Source organism: Alligator mississippiensis, chromosome 14, assembly GCF_030867095.1.
Source record: "Alligator mississippiensis isolate rAllMis1 chromosome 14, rAllMis1, whole genome shotgun sequence".
Lineage (NCBI taxonomy): Eukaryota > Metazoa > Chordata > Crocodylia > Alligatoridae > Alligator > Alligator mississippiensis.
Genome location: NC_081837.1, coordinates 7,802,796 through 7,823,530, shown reverse-complemented (window position 1 = coordinate 7,823,530; position 20,735 = coordinate 7,802,796). Strand labels below are relative to the sequence as shown.

The following is a 20,735-nucleotide window of genomic DNA, read 5'->3' as shown; positions in this document are numbered from 1 at the left end:
TGCTGAATGGCACATGACAACTGAGATCTCCAAAGTAAAAGACAGAAAAAATAATGAAATGTAAGTCATATTGATTAGCACCTATGTGACTGAGAGCTGCAACGGCTTCTTTGAATTACTGGTAGGTAAAAAACACCATGCGGTGCTGTTGAAAAGTATGAAACCCTGGATAGAAAGAGAATTCATTACCCAAGAGGCACTTCTCTTAAAATAAAAACCTCTTTCAAGACCAGAAAGAAATAGCAGGGATTACACAGACATCCCAGGTTTATTTTTAATGCGTCAGTCAGGGTTTATGATATGACAGCCAAGATGGCATTTGATTTGGAAAGTATCTGAATACAATGCAGTGAACCAGTGCATTACCAGAGTCAGACTACTGGGAGCCAGGGCATGACCTACAATGAGAAGTCCCTCCCTGCAGAGGTGCAGATGAGGACTGGGTGCTGATTCTGTTTGTACATTCAGGAGATGCAGCACTAAAAGCAAAATCCATGGCAGAGGCAAATGAGACTTTAAGCCACCCTTGCACGGCCTGCGTTCTGGGTCACTGCCCAGGCGGGTGCATCACTCTGCATAAATTAGGGCAACTATTGACTCTTCTAACACACAGCCACTTCCAAAATGGTACCTACAGGCTGTGTCATAGCCCAGATCCTCCACAGCACCAAGCACTGCAGACATGCCCTTCTGCCCACCACCTCCCCGCAGCACTGTACAGAGGTTTCTGGGGTAGGCAGCATAAGGTGGTTACAGCTCTGTATGGTGCCTGCCCAGGAAGATTTCTCCCTGGCTGCTTGCAGCATCTTTACAGCTGAACCATGGAGGGGCTGAGTTGTGGACAAGAATCTCTCGTCTGCTCTCATTGTGTACTGTTGTATTCTAGCAACACCTCGAGGCACCAGCTGCGATCAGGTCCCTGTTGTGCCAGCCTTGTACAGGCATATATTAAAAGAGCTCCTGCCCTGAACAGCTTCTCATCCAACCTGGTATGTGGGAGGACTGCTGCAGCACTCTTTTTTTTTATAAAGCAGCAGCATCCTTCTGGAGGACAATGGATCCACTGACTAGAACAGGGGGAGAACAATGGATGCTATAGAAAGAACTCAACATGGTGTTTAAACACATACGAACACTTAGATACTCTACTGCACCAGTGAGCACTTCAGAAATGCTGACACTCAGGCAGAGACAAGGGGCCAGACTCTGCTCCTGCATACCCTACCTTAGCGCTATTGATTTGAGCAGAGTCTCTCTGGGTTTGTATTGGTGAAACTGAGACCAGAATCCTGTGTGTCTTTTTCATCTCTTCATGTCTCCTACAAGTCTATGAAATATTAACAAACTGTTCATCTGACTGGTGATGTATCTGTGTCTCTATGCGTGGGAACGAGGAACAGCCCAATAAAGCAAACTCTTTTCATGGAAGAGCAATGAAACCTATTTCTAGGACTGACTGACAGGATCACAGCAGCTCTGCATAAAATAATACAAAGGCAGCCAGTCTGCAATGCCTTCTTGGCAGTTATTGTTAAAGGAACAAGTGTAGTTATTTCTTTTCCCATTAGAATAAGCTATGTTCGCCCAGTCCCTTGGCCTCTGAGGGAGTCAGGATACACATTCTCTTGTGGTTACAGATATTTAACTATTTGGCAGGCTCAAAAAATCTCCAAGCCAAATTGTTTGCGTTTGTTTTTCCCTCATGCTTTCTAATCTGCACATGCATTTCCCTTCAATGACAAACTATTGTGCTTACATGATAATTAAAAACAAAACCCTGATATTATCTTGAACAGTTCCCTGTTCAAATGTTGATGGTTGGCTGCATGAAAATTTGAGTCATTAATATTTACGTGCAATTTGAAAATTGATCCAGGTATGAATATTAATAATGGTGTATAATGCAGGAGCAGCTCCAACCAAATTTACAGCTATGTTGGGCTAGACGTCAGACACGCACACAGTTATGCAGTCCCTGCTTCAAAAGTTTGCAATCTAAGCAGGCAAGACAGACTACAGTGTGTGGTAGAAAGGTTATGGGCACGACCATGTCAGTTAAGGGTGCGGGCTTTTTATGATGATCATTGTGCTTCTGCCAATTCCACATTAGAAAGTTGCCTGATGCTATTATTCCTGTGTCCTAGTCAGCAGATCCCTGTCACCAGCCAGCTGGCCTTCCCCACAACGCAGCTGCTGGCTGGTTCTCCTCTCCATCAAGAGTAAAGAGGACAATCCCGTGATACGTGCAGCCAAATCCTATTTCACCTTTATGTGTCTAAGTGGCCCCTACCTAGCCACATACCTGCAATTTTGGGAGCTCAGCCAGTTTTGATTCCACATAACACCAAGTATGTCCTGAACCTTTAGTTGCAGGAAAGCCAAGCCTTCGCCAGAAAAGTGCTATAAGCCCCGGACTGTAGACCAGGCACTACTTAGAGCACTCCCCAGCCCTCCTCTTGAAGCTGGCTCACTCAGGGAGACGGGCGCTTACTCAGCATGGATGCTGCCTGGAAGGGATGGGGCCCTGGCTTCTGGCCCTGGTCCTTTGCCCTTATGCTGTTTATCTAATGAATATTACACATGAGGTATAGAAGACCTATCGGGGAGCAGAAGCCTGGCCCTGAGCCCTAATCCTTAACTACCTTCCTTTGTATTGAGTTCTGCCTCCACTTTACCCTGGTGTAAAGCCAAAGGATTTGGACCCTTGTGTTGGCTCAGCTGACAGGACAGCCCTCCTGCACTGAACTGCCTCCCCCTCCCTTTCCCTGGAACACACGCACCATCCTGCTTAGATTGCTAATTTGGCTGGGACCAGCACATGATTCATTAGCAGAAGGGAATGGATTGGGCCTAGCCTCTGCGTGCCAAGTCATTTGACAGACGCAAGGAAACAAACCCTCGGAGGCTTTTATTCACCTCCTGAGTTTACTGCTCTCCGTTATCCTCATGTAACGGGCCTGATCCTGCTCCCAGTGAGCTCAGCACGATCGGCTCAAGCCTCGGTTCTATAGATAGCTGTAAGATCATTATCGTCACGTCTGCTGCACGCAGTCCTGGGTGGCATAACTCAGCTTGGTACATGAGTACACAGCCTGCAGCCTTGTGACTGCAAAATATCTTCCCTATAATCAATCAAGGGATTTCCCTAACATAAACACATGTTCCTTAGATTTGTATGGCTTTATGCTATGGCAGATAAGACAAGAACACAGGCTGCATACACCTATCTTCTGTTTAGGGCAAAGACTAGGAGTTCAGAGGCAATTTGGCTAACAGCTACTTTGGGAAGAGAATTAATCTACGTGATCAGGAAAGAACTCTGCGTTCCAGAGACCAGCTGAGAACTCTACCAGCAAAGCCCAGGCATGTGCAACATGCTGCTTATCATACATTATACATCCCCTTCTCATGGCAGGTCCCCCGAGGGTATGAATCTAACTCAGCTCCCTTTTAAAGGAGCTATACCTTAAGACAGGGATTGGCAACCCCTGGCATGGGTGCCAGAGCATGGCATGCAAAAGCACATGCACCTCAGGGTGACATCGGGGAAGGGCCAAAGCTGCGCTGCCACAACAAGGATCAGGCCCCTTGCAGTTACCCTGCTGTCCAACCCTGGCACACCAACATCTGACAAGTCAAGGTTGCAGGTGTTTTTGGCCCAAAAACTGCCCAAAAACATAGCTGACCCCTGCCCTAAGATCAAGTGGTAGAAAATGTATTTTTGGCCTCAGAGGTTCCAGGTTCACTCCCAAGACTGCCCAAAACTTACCCAGATATTCATTTACAAGCATCATCCAAAACAAAAGGTCATTGGCTGATAACGTCCTAAGGACACTGGTGCTGTACTGTTTAATAGGTATCACACATGCTACATTAGGTAACAGGTTTAAAGACAATTTTAAAAGCTAAACAGTGCCCGGAGAGCGCCTTAGAGCACCTAGTGCCGGAGACAAGAATGTTCCACAGGAACATAGAAGGAGCTGAGAGAAAGAGACGGGCGCAGGGAAAGTAAATCATGAAATATTTCAGAAGGCAGTTTACATTCAGGTCTATTTTCAGTTCATTGGTCTGCTCTTTGTCCTGGTTTCAAGCACCTAAAAATAGTTCAAATGACCACGCAAACAACTCTGTGTTTATAAAGCCAAGTCACTACATGAAGCAAAAACAGACCGTTCCCTTGCTATAGCTGATGGGGCAGTACCTGTAATTAGGATGTTGGTTACACTGAGCAGGTAGTTGTCATTCAGAACGTACAATCTCCATGGCTACTTAATAACATATTAATACTTTCCATCTAACAAGCAATATCTGTTTTCACATCCGTGGCTCACTGAATTCTCTGAGACAGAAGCACTTACCATTCGGGGCTGGGCTCAGTCTGTGAGACATCTGTGAGAGCCACTATAAATTACAAACCATCAATCAACAAGCTTTTTAAGGAGTAAATGTGACAATGAGTCAATGCAGAAAGCCGAGGTTGCAAAAATGATATTTTTGTTTAAATGGCCCTTTGGTTTCTCTTGTAGAGCTGACCCGTGATCTTGAAATGAAGGAGCTGGAAGCCCGTCAGCAAGGTAAGATCCAAAGCTTTTGCATGAGATAACCATTGAGATTTGTGATTTGACAGCTCAGTCAAGAGTGACAAAGCTGGCTACTGCTTCCCAGCTGCGCGTGGCCACTGAGACACAGCGCACCTGGAAATGCATTGCCATCTTGGAGAGGGGACTGATGGAGCTGGCCTATATGTATGTATCCAAGACATTTAAGGTGACCCAACTAGCGTTGTGAAAACAATGCGCATAACACAAAGCACATGAAATGATTGTCCGAGTACTTGCTAGGGGGTGTAAAGTGGCCTTAAATCCCTGTACACCCATTTCAAAGTGTGCTATACCTGAATGAGTGTGTCCTTCTGGGTATTTTACATGATTTAAATGGCTGGCCATGCTTTTTCTTAAACGCATTGCCTTCATATCTATTGTTGATTCACCTTCATTTTCCCTGGTGTCCCCATTAGGCAAACTCAGCGTGTCTGATCATCTACGGAAATTCTTAGGCAAAAGCATTACAAATATCCTTACATTGCCTCACTGGTCTGAATCCACCTGTAGCTTTGACTTAACCCTAACCTGCAGGGACCAGCTGTAGGGGATTGGAGTACAATGTGCCAGATCTGCAAAAATATTAAGTGACTGATTCTACAGAGCAAATAAGGAAGTTGTTAGTGCTGCCAGCTAAGGGTGCCATCATTTAACTCAGTGAAGTTGTACCTTTGCATTACAGATCCACAATTCTAGACTTGTACCCCATGAATTGTGCATGAGATTTATCTAGTATTTAGGCTGATCTGGCTTCATCTCTGAGATGGCTCATTTTGCTCTAGAGAACAGTGCTTCTGTGACAGAGTCACTTGACTATATGGAAGTGGCCTAAGATTATTATTATGTCTATGCTGGCCACCTATGTTGTGATGGCATTAATTTTCACACGAGGAAATCTGATCAAAAAACAAGACAACAATTTCACTAAACATTTTAGAACGTCATTTTACTTTTTCCCCCCCCAACAGACCCATTTCCAGTTTTTTGCAACCCTTTTAGTGATATTTTTCATGGTTAATTTCACGCAATCATTACTTTGCCCCATTATCAGAAAGCTCTGGTTGCAGAAAACCACCTATACTCCAACTGATTTCAGTCAAATGTTGATAAAAATCAGAGACTTTCTCAGTACAAAACACCCAGAAAATGTCAACATCGCCAAAAGTTGCTCACACAACCTTTCAGTTTTCAAAACTAGCCTTTTTTCAATAAGAAAGGCACTTCTTTGTGTGTTTGAGTCACTGTCAACCTGAGCTGGAGCTGAAATGCAGAGCTTTGCATGAAAGGCTTCGCAACCTAGTACCATTCCCCTTGAGCCAGTTAGTTCCCCAGAGGGCAGCACTTCCATGGGTTTGATGTTCACGCAATTACTCTTCAAAACTGCAGTACATGCAACAAATCTAGGGGGCTGAGCAGAATCCTCTGTGCAGGTGGCACTCGAAATGGCTTCGGCCCTTTTGCCTACGGGCTCACAGATCTGTGTGCCAAAGAGAAGGCTCCCTTGGGCTTTGTCATAAAGACTTGCAAAGATAGAGAAGCGGATTTAAAAAAAAACCAGGGGAGAGGGGAGAAATAATTTACCTCTCTCTGACTGAAGAGAGTTAACAAGTCTTCTGCGAGCAACAGCGTCTGTGGATCTTAGTGGGGATTATACACAGAAAATAATTACATCACATTTTTACTAGACAAGCCCATGTCAGTCCTAATAAACCCTCTGAAAATAGGAAGCCTCATCCATTGGTGAAAACAGGGAGATAGGCATTAGGTTTCCTGGTTCTGTTTTCAATTTGAGGTATTCTACTGATTTACGAGGCTCCCTGGGGTAAGTGAGGCAGGGGCAGATTTTCAAAAGCACTCACATCCAGATCTTCAAGCACTCAGCACCCAGAAGTGGGTGCCCGGCTGCCATGTAGGCACCTAAACAGAGCGATGTTCAAAAGACCGCTCTCACCCCACCACGTATGCCCAGATGTTCAAAAGACCGCTGCTCACATCGTGTTCCCAGTGGGCTGAGCTCTGTGGAAAGTCTGGCCTTAAAGCCTGATCCAGCTCCCAGTGACACCCGTGTTTCAGGACTGGTCCTTTAATCTCACCATTTACCCTTGAGTAAAATGTCATAATGTAATGTAATAATATAATGCTATTTGCCCCTTTCTATCGATATTCACAAAGCTGTGATAAAAGCCTCTGCAGAAATGCAGAACAGGAGGGAATTGGACTTGAGATCTGTCTGACTTCCAAGGGAATAAATAACTCATTTAGAATTGGCTCACCTACTTGAGAAATTTACTTTTGGGGAGGGGTGGAGGGGAGTCATTTGCCAGTCAAAGGAGTCATTGAAAATCCAGGCACGTGTGTTGCATGAAGGAGCAGCCCCTCCACAGGCAGGTCCCGGGCTCTGATTTCATCTGATTTCTTATTATCAGCAAGTAGCTCTTCATTCCTCTCCTCCTTTTGACATTGTTCTTTTGTTAGAGCCTTTTTATCTTGGTGCAGATGGAATAAATACAGCTATTCATGCACACGTGCATGCACATGCACACACACACACACACACACACACACACACACCAATCTCTCCACCCCCTTATCACCCCTCCCATCACCACTGGGATTATACAGCAGACTGCCTCACAGGCTAGTGCAATGGTATACAGTGAGGAACTGAAGAATAGGTGGGTGGGTGGTCAAGCAGGCACCTTGCCTCCTTTCCTTCAGTGCCATATTTCCTGGGTCATCCTCATTAACTAATCTCAGCACATGAGATGTGAATCCTCCTATTTTTTTGGCCCCTCTTCATTCCCAAGTGGATAGTCTTGTATTTTAGGGCTGTTACCATGTGTCAGCAAACCTCCCCAGCCCACACATCAGGTAGGAATTGCCCTTCTCTTGATGTGACCTAGAAGATTAGCAGGGCTGCAATTATCCACAGCCCCAGAGGGCCAAGCCTTTGCATTGAGTCAGTTCTGCTGGAGGCAGCACAGCCTTGGGGAAGGGAAGAAAGTGAGGGGCAGAGACAAAAACCAAGAGGTGCTGAGCTCCAGCTCTTCTGAGGAAGAACGGTCCAGTGGTTAAGACTTTTGGTTGATGGCAGTTCCTCTCCCAGCTTTGCTACAGACTGCCTGGGCAACCTTAGACAGCTCAGTTAGCCTCTCTCTGTCTCAGTTCCCCTTTGCTAAAATGGGATCACAGCAATATCTTACCTTGCAAGGGTCTTGTGAGGATAAAGGCATCAAAGATGTGGCAATAAATAGTGAAGTCATCTAAGTGCTGTTAATCCAGGTGGTGAACCAAGAACTCAAGATCTTACAGATTGTTCCAGGCAGAAGAAATGGATGAAAGTCAAGTATACTCAGGTACTTCTATACTGAGTCAAGTCCAGGAGCACTGCCAAGAAGCAGGCCCCTCCTGCTTCACACACACCAGCCCCTCCCTGACTAAGGGCAGGTAGCTGGTTTACAACCAAAATGAGGTTTTAGTCCAATTCACTGCAAATACCACTGTCAGGTCCCCTTGCTGGCAGGCCCAGTGGAGAGGGTAAGGACAGAATGGGTCACAGAGACTGAACACTGTTCTCAGACCTAGTAGTGGTCCTTTCAGATCAAGGGTGAAACCACACAGTGGGTAGCTTGCTCTGCTGCTGCTTCTTGCAGCAGCTGCACCATATCTCCAGGGCCATTAAATGCAGAGGAAACAACTGGGTGCCTCTTCAAAGAGGGTAAGGAGGAGTTGCACACACATGAACTACCCTTGCACATGCAGACCTAGTAGCACTGCGCCACCTTGGTGCACCCCGGACATTTCTCATTTAAATCTTGAAGCTCTGAGTAATGCCAGCCTGTCTCCTGGGCACTTGCAGCAGAAGGTGGCTGCTGCATAACCCACTGGGCAGCACAATAGGAGGTACTAGGATTAAATTTGATAGGTGGGTAGTTAGCACAATATGTAAGCAGGCAGGCAGGGCAGAATGATGGACAGACTGATAAAATAAAAAGAAGCCAAAGCAGATTGAAAGAAAGGTCCCATGGATATGCTGTGGTACAAAGATTGGCAGAGCACTGATTTCAGACCCTTGAACCCTAGTGTGAGGAAACCCTTCCTCCAGGTCTGTTTGCCTCTTCTTGACCTTTAACTCATGGGTCGGACGGCATCTCTTACAAGCTCTGCTCCAGGAGAGGCGTGCGGCACTGGTGGCCAGCAGGGGGCACTGGGAGAACAGCAGTTCTTGCTCCCGGGAGGGTGGAGTGGAGTAGAGAGATGCCTCCCCAGGGCTCTGGATCCACTCCCAACTGCTTACCACTCCCACCTCTCACCAGCCCTGCAGCACAGCAGGGCCCAGATCTTCCCGTCAGAGCTGCTCACTCTTTAAAGCCTAATCAATAGGAGACATGGATGTGTGCCAGAGAAATGCAATGCTCTGAGCCTGAGAGGCTATTTTTAGAGCCTCACGTTGTCCGGCTGATCACAGGACGTTGTGCCAGGCCAAGCAGCGAAGCAAAGCCTGCCTGCTTGACAGCTTCTGTTCACCAACCCAGGCAGGCATACGGCCTGCTGTTGGCTGTGTTAGGGTGTCAACAGCCGCAAGCTGAAACATCTGGGAGGAAGCAGAGTGGCCTAAATCCTTCCTAGGAGCAAATCAGGGCAGAGGGTGAGATGGAAAGGAGATGAGTGGGGTATGGGTTGGAGGAAGTAAGAGTGGGAACTCCGATACTCCGATCTTTACTGCTTTCAGCAAATCAGCCATGATGAGGGAAAGTGGCACTGCCTTTTTGGCCTTGCATGGAGCTCCTCACCCTGCCTCCCAGATGCTGGTGAAGTGCCAGGGCAGAGCAGCATTTGGGGCATGGACTAGAAGAGGATCAATGAAAGACCGAAAGCTGATCTGAGCAACCAGCCAGGCTGCCTGTCCCGGTGTCCTTGAGAGCCAGCACTAGACCAAAAAGGTCTTTTCTCTGCCAAAGCAAAACGGTGGCTTCTTGCATTATAAATCCAGCCTGTTCACATACTCCAGTTCCCTTCTTCCCAAGTTTCGGTTTCCTGGTGGGAGGAACAAAGCCCCGAAACTGAGCCGGCCACTCCCATCCGTAGCTGGTGCTTGATTCCCAGAGCCAGCCCAGTCCCGAGCCAAGTAGATGACACACGTCTTCCTCCCAAGGGAGCAGTGAAGGAGATCCAGCCTCACACCTGAATGACTCTTCAGTGTTCAAACACCCATCATTGAGCAAATGGGGCTGTTGCTGACACAGGGTTCTTGAATCCAAGTGAATGTTGTCAGCTATGTTTTGCTGTCTTTGAGGTGTATCGAGGCAGCTGACTCACCAACAATATACTGTACGGGAGACCATAATTTCCAGTGAGCACCACCCACATGGCTCTCCTCAGCGTTTGGCGCTGCAACAGCTTATGAATGGCAGTATCATGTTCACTACATTTATGGGCCAACAGTTTAAATTAAGGTGTCATCAAACGATTGCTCTTCAAGTGCCATTCATGCAATAATCACTTGATGCAACTGCCTCCCTTGATACCTCATTATAAAGGTCATTAAGAGATGATATAAAGTGGTTACAAGCATCTTGGCAAAGACAAGGTACTGATTAAAGACAAGTAAAGCAAACCTGGGAATGTCTGAAGCATAAACTGTGATGGAGCCCCTTAACAATCAGCCTGTTTTATGTCCTGTCCCCAAAATGGTTGTTTTCAGGGACTTTCAGTTAGAACAATGTAAGGCAGATGGACCCTTGGCCTTCTCCATGCACAGATGTTGCACTAGTGGAACTTCAATGTTTGGGCATCATCGCTGTCCCCACCTGGCTGGAGTGTTTTACATTACAGCTGTTCTAGGCTGTCAGAGGGCCTTTGCCAGCACTGTTCCTTGGGAGCCTTCTAGCCTCCAAGGTACATCCCAGAAACTAGACTGCGGCTCCCTTGTACCTCAGTTCCCTGCCTTTAAGATGGAGACCATCTTTATTATTATCATCTGCATCCTCAGTACCAAGGAGCCCCACTCACAGAGCAGGACCACCATTGGCCCTGTGCCAAAAAACACCAGTCTTTCCTTTCTCTCAGCCTTGGTCCATCTTGCCTGTGTAGACATCAAGGGACCTTGAGGCCTGCAGGTACTACCATGCATATAATAAATTATCACAGCCAGATTGCCTCTCCTGTGCCTTGCTCTTACTACTGCTCTACAATTCTACTAACACAGAGAGAGAGGCCATCTTTCTGCCTGACTTCCTGCCTGTGTGGATGGAGAGAGATGAACCACCTGCGCTACCTACACCCACTCCGGGAGATCACAGGAGGAGTTTAGTGTGTGCACTCACAGCTGCCCTGGCCGCTCTGTCTCCTGGATCAACAATACATGTCATGTCCTAGAGAGACTAAAGGCACCCGACACTTTATGGCCCCACAACCTTCTCCCAATGGACCTTCTGCCTGTGTGCTGGCATACAACTTCAACCAAATTGGGCTTTTTTTTTTGAGGGGAGCTGGAATCTATATCTGAGGGCTATGAGGACTCAGAGGCAACATCCAGGATTCACAGGGCCTCAGCAGTTGCTGCTAATGTCTGCAGGGACCTTGGCTAGTGCTTGCTACAGGGATTCCAGCACTAACCCAGCAACATGCAAAACCCCTGCTGATGCTGCACAATCCTCCTTTTCTTTCCTGTGGAGTTTTCATGGACTTGGTGCAGCTGCTGGCAGCCAGCACTGACTTTGAGCAGTGCCCTTTATGGCACAGATAATAAATCACATTCCTGGGAAAGATGCCTGCGCCTTTGCAGTGGGTCAGTGTTCCCCGCTTCTTCACACTCAGCCTCCCATCTTGGAACTCAGTGATGACGACAGCCTCTTAATCCCAGGCACCAGCTAAGCACTAGTTCACTAGTTCATTTGAGTGTTTTTAAAATCTGGGGGGGATCACTCCCTTATCCCTTCTAGGACTGAAGGGGTTATCTGTAAATGGAATCACTGCACCATGCCATGCCATGCCAGGAGGGGCCTGACTGGGATCTCAAGATAGGCTTTGAGCAAAGCACCAGGTAGCCTTTAGATTAGGGCACCAAGTAGCTCCAGCACTGGCTGATGAGGCTTTGAAGCCTTTCTGTGCTAGGGCACAACTTCCAGTCAGCTCAGCCTTGCTATCTCCCCATTCCTGATTCTGGGCAGTGCTGATCCACTGCCCAGAGAGCAGTCTGGTGTCAAGAGCACAACTCTTTCCTTCCTCCAGCCTCTCCAGGACACCAGCATGACCATAAGGAGGGTGCAGGGGAAAGAAAGAGCCCCATGTTGCAAGACTTGTGACAGAATGACGCTGACAGCAGGGCGAGGAAGGCAGCACAAGAGCCAGAACAGAACAGATAAGCTTTGCCAAAACTGGCCCCAGCAGCAGCTTTGACAGATAATGCAAGGAGAAGCAGGCTCTGCATACAATGGCAGTTCTCTCCACCCCTTGGGAACAGCAGCTGCCTCTTAGTAGGGCAAGCTGATGCCAGCACTGTCTCAGGAAGATGGAGAATTGTCAGTCCCAACCCTGCTGGTCCAGCCTTAAAAAAAAAGCGGGGTACAGGCAGCAAAGGCAGCGGGAGTGATGTCATGCTGAAGGCCTTTCTGCAGTCGCTTCTTGTGTCGTACAAGGGGGATGGGGACAGAGACTGAATAAAGCAATCTACAGATGCTGTTTCACATAGCAGGAAGGAGGAAGGGACAAGAGAAGTGTGTGCAGCTGTTTGGGGAGAAGTCCAAGGATGCAGTGATAGAGATGCAGAGCAGACACCTGCATTGCACCAACAGAACAGGAGGAGGAAAGCCTCAGTCTACAGTGATGTCAGCCTCCTGCCTGGGGGCAGCCAGGGAGTGTGTTCTCTGCAACAGGAATGAGAGCATGCAGAGGAGCCACACCACTGAGCTCAAACCTCCCCAGTGTTTCTGCTTGTCTGGATCGGGGCAGTCCTTCAAGCCCAGCCCTGCTTTAATGCATCTCACCATTCAAAGCAGCTTACTGAAATGAGAATGAATTTCACCCCTGCACAACGGGAAACACATAAATGTACTTAGTGCCTAATGGGTGGAATAGGATCTGGCCCACAGGGTAGCTGTGCAGCAGCCTCAGAGCTCAGGCAAGGGCAGCTAATGTTTATAAGTGAATGCAATTACAAATGTGTGTGCACACACACACACACATACACACACTCACTCTCCTTCAGAGCTGCTCACCAAAACTCATCACAAACAAGGAAGATACAAATTAATCATGCAAAAAAAATACAGGGGCAACTCTGAGGCCTGACTTTCTGTCTTCGCTTGGGCAAAATTCCACTGCCTTTTAAGACCAGTTGTTCCAAACACAGGATCTAAAAATTAGGTTCCTAAATCCTTCCTTAAACATCTGAATATAAATGGCCTGATCCTCTGAGGTAAGGATGCTACTGCAATAGAGAGAGCTGCAGGGGCTCAGCACCTTTCACAGGCAGCTTGTATTAAGGAACCCAATTATGCAATACCCTCACTGGGAAAATCTGCCCTATACATTTGCTCCAAAACCTAGGAATTGGTCTGCATAAGGATGGAGTGATTCCTGCATCAGCAATGCATTTCTTCTCAAACGTTTGGTAGCCCTTCACTTCACGTATAGAGTGCCAAGTTCCCTTTTCACAGAAGCCATGATAGAAAAAATAGTGACATTCCTTTGACTAAGCCCTACAGTGTCTGACCATTGCAGCTTTGCAATTGCTGGCTGCAGCACTGAGAAGGGGGAAAAAAGTCCCCATGGTCTGTGATAAGTCATTACCGTTCCTACAAAAAAAGTTGTCCTGGCTCTTTCCTGCGTCGGAAATGGGGTGACTGTGTGTTCCCACCTGCATCATGCAGACCTACTCCATCTCCTGGGCTGGATTCTGTACTGGGTGTGAAGAACAGGGAATGAAGGTCACAAGAGCTGCTGTTCATTATCTTTTGCTTTTCATTTGCAATTCCTGAACTGTGACGTCATGTCAGCAGGGCTGTTGCTTGGGTCTGTCCTTTGCAGCAGAGGAGGCACAGAATGGCGAGATGCCTGGGAGCACAGAACTCCCCCACTTAGGCTGGGGATTTTTACTGCAGTGCAGTGTTTGTAGTGCAGCCAGTGCACAGTGGTTTTAAAGGCCATGTCTCCACTGCCCCTGTGCTCAAGAGTATGCCCAGAAATGGGCATATCTCACCCTCTCATTCTGTGCCAAATCCCAGAGACTGGAAAATGTGGCTGCTTTACAACAATGCTGACCACACACACCAATAAACAAGTTCAGGACACAGAGCTCCAAGGTAGTGCATTACCTGCTTGGAAGGAGCAACTGGGTGGGGTGTGCATCATAGAGATGCTCCTGGCTGCAGCATGGCAGCAGCATGTGTGTGCGTGAACTGCATTAAGGGGCAAATGGTTACCCCTTAGCCTGGGCTATGTGTATGCCCTTGACTGCCCTCTGTTATTACAGCATATCCTCACCCGTGGATCTCCCCACTGGCAAAACAGTCTACCTGGAGAGGGATAGGGGCACAAAAGTGCTGGCTGCAGTCTGGAGGCACCCAGAGTATGGACAGGTGGCTGGGGTGCAGTCAGGGTCTGAGCAGAGAGGAGATGTACTGATACTGCAGATGGTAGGGGAACTAATAGAGCTTGGCTCAGATTTCTCACCAACTTTCCTGTCCCCCCAGCACGGCTGTCCCTAATGGGAAAGGAGCACCCCCGGCACTCCCAACAGTGACTCAAGCCTTCAGTCTGTAGTTGGCTCTGGAATCCATCGGTATGAAAGGTGTCAAAGGAATGGCGCTCAAGATAACAATTGTTGCTATTATTAGTGGTAGCTCAAATCGTGCTTGGTTCATGGCTCACACGATGAGTACATGTCAATGTGAGCAATTGCTAATTATCAAGTCTTCCATCATGCTCTCTCTGACAAGCAGGGAGCTATGGAAAAAAAAATACTCTTCAGTGCTGCAAAGAAAACAGTCACCTTATTAATTCTGTCCAGCATGACCTGGTGCAGCAAAGCTAATACATTCATATTTCCCCTCTGGGAACTCTAGATTCAAATCCTGGCTCGGTTGCAAATGAAAATAAGTTGGGTGTTGAAAACCATCACATAATCAACAATGCTTGCTCAGAAGACACCTGAGATAGGAGCAGCAGGGATTTTCAGGTCAGGATCAAGCTGGTAGAACAGAAGGCAAGGAGGGCTGCACCCAGAGAGTGGTGGTGGACAGGTCTTATTCGACCTGGAGGGGTGTGGGCAGTGGGGTTCCCCAGGGCTCAGTCCTCAGACCTGCACTGTTCAACATCTTCATCAGTGACTTGGGCAAGGGGGTAGAAAGCACCCTGTTAAGCAACAGTTGATTGATACTTGGAATTGTGGGAATGCCTTAGCACTTAAAACCTGGCTGAGTGATGACTAGCATCTGAGAGAATCCAAACCTGAATGTGTAGATCCAAGTGGTAAAGCTTGGAGTGATTGTTTCATGCTTTATCACACCATACCTTTTTTTTAACTTATTTGCCATTGTAACTAGGACCTTGCCCTGCTACTTCCAGTGGAAGAGAGACCTACAGAACCATCATCCAAAGTACACTACATAAACAACAACAAAGGTTTCTGGGATTTGAAAACATTCATTTAAGGGCAGCTTTTTCCAAAAAGCTAAGGGTGCCCATTGAAGACTGGATTTTCTAGATGTCAGCACCATTTGTAAACGTCTTAATGAGGCAGTCAGACTGTCATCCAGGGCTGTCCCAGGAACACTCCCTTAATCACTGCAAGATCATTTTTGCCACCTGCGGCAGGTTCTCACCAGTAGAAGAAATGCTGACCTTTCCAACCCAATGAGAAGCAGGAATGGCAGACAGGCTGTTTCTCATTTTTAGGAATTGTCCTGTGCAGTTTTGTAGACTGAAGTGTTGAGGTGAGCATCTGAATGTTTCAATAATGGCAAACTAAGACTCTGATCCTTCTGGGATCTGGCCACAGCTAATCCCCTGCATAAAAGCAATTATCCCTTTGAACAACTTCTGTTCCTCTTGTGCCTGGGATGCTGCTAGATCTTTTCCTAAAAATAGATTTGTGCCCAAGCATTAACAGCAGCCACAATTAGCTCTCCTGCAGCCTTGTACTGTTGCAAAGGAAAGACAGCCCTGTGGTTCCTGTGGAGATTCCACTTGGCCATCAGTTAATCTCTTTGCCCTTCAGCTTTCTCATCTGTAAAATGGGGATAATTTCCCTTCCTCATTGGAGTGCTGTGAGGCATAATCCATTAACTTCTGAAAGCCCTTCAAGATCATTAGGCAGAAGGGATTATGGAATGTGAAGTATTATTATCCAAATTACTTTACAGGCATTAACTAATGAAGCCTGGTCCCACTGCTCCTGTGGGGTGGATGAGTGAGTATCATTATCCCCACTTACAAGCAGGGTGGGAAACTGAGGTGCAGAGGAGACAAGTGACTTAGCCAGAGGCACAAAAGGGGAAGGGCACTTATCCTACTGTCTCCTTTGGGTTTGAATGGAGAAGCACTGGCTATATTAGACCCTTGACAGACTCTTGAGTTTTTTGAGTCACGCCCTGGTTTTCAAGCTGTTCTGACATGACTCAGATGCAAAAAGGTAGTGAAAGCCTCAGTCATCCAGAGGAGCTGCTGAAAAGCTGGCTGGAGAGCTAGGGAGAGTGCCTCTGTTTTAACAAGTCCGGTCAGCAGTTCTGACTCTGGCAGTAAGTCTATGACAGGAACAGAAAGAAGGCAAACAGGCCAAGCCTTAGTAAGCAGAGGTGACTGGGCGGTGAGTAAATAGCTACAGAGAGAAATGCTGACTCTGCTCCAGCCTACGGCACGCTGCAGCACCCAGCAGACGCTTGTGTAACCGAAGGATCTGGCCTTGGCCCTTCCTTCAGTAGGACTCCCCTGGCACTGCAGCTGGAGAGAGTTACTTGGGAAGGGAATCCAAAGCCATTCCAGTCAAGTAGCTTTCCAGCCTCTGTGAAGTCCCTATAACATGCATCCTTTATGGGATTATGGAAACATAAAGTATTACTATTCAAGTTGCTTTACAGACATCAGCTAATGAAACTTGCTGGTGTGGGGTGGACGAATGAGGGCTGTCCAACTGGCAGCCCACCATGGATCAACTGCAGACTAGAAGGTGTTTACACGAAACCCCCAAGCTCCTGCCCAGGCACTGCACCCCCAGGGCTCCGGTGCTGAAGTGCCTGGGGTCTCCAGGCTCCTGCCTCCCTCCTCTGGTTTTTGGTCCCTGCCTCCATTCCTTGGGGCCAGGTCACTGCATGCATAGCAGGAGTGGGGCCAGGTTGCCCATGCTGCATGTGTGGCTAACAGGAAGGTTATATTGCCTGCCCTGCACGTGCAGCTAAAAGACCCAGGCTGTGCAAATGGCTGGGGAACCTGGGCAGCTCAAACTGAGCAGGTAGCAAGCAAGAAGGAAGCAGTGGGGAGAAGTTCCAGGCTGCTTACATGGTAGGAGAAATCCTAGGGTCTGCAACCCACGCATCATGTGGCCCCCACTGTCCAGAGGTAGGACAGCCCTGCTCTATAGCAATAAATATGAACATATAGCTCTCATGAGCTTTGTGGTAAGCATGGAGTCCTAGAGCTCCACAGGACAGGTTTTTCCTCTTCATCTTTAAAGACGCTCTACAGTGAGGGGGCTGGGCAGAGCAGGCAGCAGGACTGCGTCTGCTTCCCTCCCCAGGATATCCCAGCCTGGATTATAGCACAGGAGCAGACAGGGGGGGAGGGAGAAAGGCATGTGGCAGCAAAAGAGATTTAACTGAGTAAAGCCAACGAAATGAATAGCAGACAGGCAAGACAAGGTGAGCCAAGGGTCAAAGGGACCCAGAGCTGGATTAGAGGCACGTGAGCGCTATCACCACTTTAGGAATGGAAGAGCTGTGACAAGGCCAGGTGAAGTGACTTGCTCATCTTCTGGCCAGCAACAGGCCCAGGATTTGAGTGCCAGAATGTCTACAACACTTGAACAAGCCTGGATTTTAATGTCGCTACTCAACAGGGTTCAGAGCCACCAACACCTTGTCCCGTTTTCCTTGTCCCCTTCCACCCCAGCCCAGCTCCCCCTTTGCATGTTGGAACTCCTTCCATCTCCCCCTCCCCTTAGTTGTCCTCTCTCTGCCTTTTCTATAATTTTGGAGGAAGCAAGAAAGGGACATGAACGGGGTCTCCATTTCTTAGTTATCTCTTGCCATTCTTCCTCTTTCTACAGTCCCTCTCACCCCTCCCACTTCCTTCCTCTTTATTTGCTTCAATTCCCACATTCCTCAATTAGGATACGTCCATGCAGTGAAGATACCACGCGGCACAGCAGTGTCCTCAAACAGGCCACACTGCTTTGGGCAGGCTGCATCCTATGCTGGGATCAGGGTGGCTGCATCCCCATGATGCCAGACAGCTAGATAATATCTTCCCACAGGGCCTGGACCTTGAGTATTATTTGTATCATGGTAGCACACAGTGGATGGCTAGGGGATGTACTAGGGGTTGAGCAACCCCTAGTTGGAGAGGAAGCCCCTACCCTAGAACTGTTACAACCTGAAGAGACAATTCAGATAAAGGGCACAAAAGGAAACAGAAGCATAAGGTGCCTTGGGGTTAGGCCGCTAGGGTCATACAATAGGTCAGAAGAACTGCCACGTATACAACCCGAGTCTCCAAACACCTAGCCAAGTGTTTTACCCACTGGAGGACACAGCCCAGGGGAAAGGTGTAAGCCCTAGGCGGACCTTCATCCTTGCTCTTTTTCAACCAAGGGAGGCCAAGGGTGGAAATTGCTTCCTGTTGTATTCTCATATGTAGTAAGCCACAAAGAGGCTTATGCAGGGGTTTCTCTCTTCTTCCCTCCCCGGGAGGATCAGAAGGGTGAGCCTGCTTTTTTTCTCCCCCCTTCGAATACTCTAGAGAATGAGCCACACCCTACTGGTAAATCCATTTGGTTTGACTCAATAAAGGAGCTGATTTAAGTGTGGCAAAATCACTGGACTGCAGCCAATTGTAGTGGAAGTAAAAGGGGTTTAGGAATCAAATTATGGGTGTGGGCCTCAAAGGACGTCTGCCCTGAGGCCTCTGCACTCTACAGTAACTGGAGGCATTGCAGAATGGGGTACAGGTGAGAAAGGAGAGACCCAAATTATGCACAGCTTCTCCCTGGGTCTTGTTACAGTGGAAAGTGCCATTAAAAAAGAACTAGTGCCAGCCATGCAGATGCAACTTCCTTCTCCCATCACTGATCATCACATGGATCAGGCCCAGAAGATATTATCACACATCTTATTTACTTGTTGAAAAAGGATCCGGGGGCCCTGATGGCATCACTAGAACTGGGAAGAAAAGAGAATCTCAGGGATGCTGCCACATTACCAGTGTCATCGCCCATCATCGCCATTCCTCATTCACCCACCAAACACACGTGTTCATGGCTCAGAAGTGCAGGAGGGGTGGGGGGGAGAAGAGGGTACCAAGGTAAGCTTAAAAGAGCAGAGAACAGATTCTGAGAGCACAAAGGATGGGTTAATTTCTGCCTTCTGTTGTCCCCATGCAACCTACATGAGCAGAAATTGGCTCCCAGTCTGACGTTATGCTCTATTGCTTCCCTTTGCCTGTGAACTTTTTCTTCCCCTCCGTCATTACTGCAACAGAGGGCAAGTTGAGACAAAGGAACATTATGTTGTTACCTCTGCTAGAGATTGTAAACATGTCTCTGGCCTGACAACTGGCAGACACCATTAATATTTTTTATTAACAACTGCTGCATGTTGGTTGTTAGGGTCTTATGACAAAGCTGTCTTCGCCCCCCACCCCCACCAACTCTCTTCTTTAATATCCTGTCCTTTTTATGAATCGTTATCAACAACAGACTGACTTTGCCTTCTCTGGAGTCTAAGGCAGAATGGCAGAGAGGAGTCAGGTCTAATTCTTCACTGCATCGCACGTAACTTGGTTGGCAGCTCCGTTTGCAGCCACGTAACTCCGCTGGCTTCAGTGGAATCCCTGGTATAAGGCTGGTATCACAGACTGGAAAATCAGCCTAATACACTGCAAGGGAGATGTTAACAATATTGTTCTGCCAAGGTCCGTGGAAGGATGAAAAGCAACTGCATTCACCAAGGCTGGGGTTTCCAAAAGTAACTAATGGAGTTAGGCACCCAAATCCTGTTTGGAATTAGGCATCTAATTCACTTAGGCTGTTTTTGAAAATCTCACCCCAGAAATAGGAAGATACTGGGTAGTCATGAATATAGGCATGAATGCACAGAAGGAAGAGCCTGCATCCTCAAACAGGTAATAGCACAACAGGAATTGCCCAGGTCGAGAGCCCATCTCTGACATTGCACAGCATCAGTTACTATAAAGGCAAGGAACAAGAATCCCTGCAGTGAACAACTACAGAATAACCTGGGAATAACTTCCATTGGGAAGTGTTTTCCTGACTGTGGCTAATGGCTGCATGCCTGACAGCTGTCACAGCAGCAAAGCAAAATCTCCAGATCATTTCTGCAGAGTCTGGCTCCTTTTATATTTCCTTTCCTCCTTAGATTCTCACTCAACCACAGTTCTAACTCCTGGTTAATCCTGGATTAACATACTCTATTCTGTCTAATCAGGTTGTGTAGTATCCTGGAAAGAGGTCAATGACACCTTCTAATAAATTTGGCAGATTGTTTTACATGATTAGTTTTCTCCTTTTCTCCCAATGCAAAAATCTTCATGATGGAGCTCAGGTCCAACGACAAGACAGGGAATTTAAGGGAGTAGGATTAACTTTTAAAGCCAAAGGAACAGCATCTCCTGCTCACACAGTATCTTGTGATTCAGCATATCAAACAGGCTCAGCTCATAAGATTCAATCACAGACTGAGGAGACTGGCTGATCTGTGTTTATTTTAAATTTACATGAGAACAATAGACTGGAGAAAGTATGCTGAGTTGGGGTCAGCTACATTTAAGTTAGGGATCACAGACATAGCCTTTTGTCATGGAATTCGTTATCACTTTGGCTCCGAGTGTTCATTATACTCCACAGAAAGTTGGAATCTGATCATTTTTAGGTTGGAAAAATGATTTACCTATGAAATTAAG

At 47.4% G+C, this 20,735-nt stretch overlaps 2 protein-coding genes across 3 annotated transcripts in view; one reads left to right on the top strand and one right to left on the bottom strand.

Annotated features, from left to right (window-relative positions):
* Positions 1-20,735, bottom strand: part of RAP1GAP2 (RAP1 GTPase activating protein 2) — a 318,779-nt gene that overhangs the window by 284,284 nt on the left and 13,760 nt on the right. The window lies entirely within an intron of this gene.
* The window catches only part of CCDC92B (coiled-coil domain containing 92B), a 58,572-nt gene that overhangs the window by 30,415 nt on the left and 7,422 nt on the right, over positions 1-20,735 (top strand). Inside the window, exon 3 of the mRNA XM_019493277.2 lies at positions 4,527-4,574. Within this exon, the coding sequence (XP_019348822.1) occupies positions 4,527-4,574 (48 nt within the window). The remainder of the gene's footprint in view (positions 1-4,526; positions 4,575-20,735) is intronic.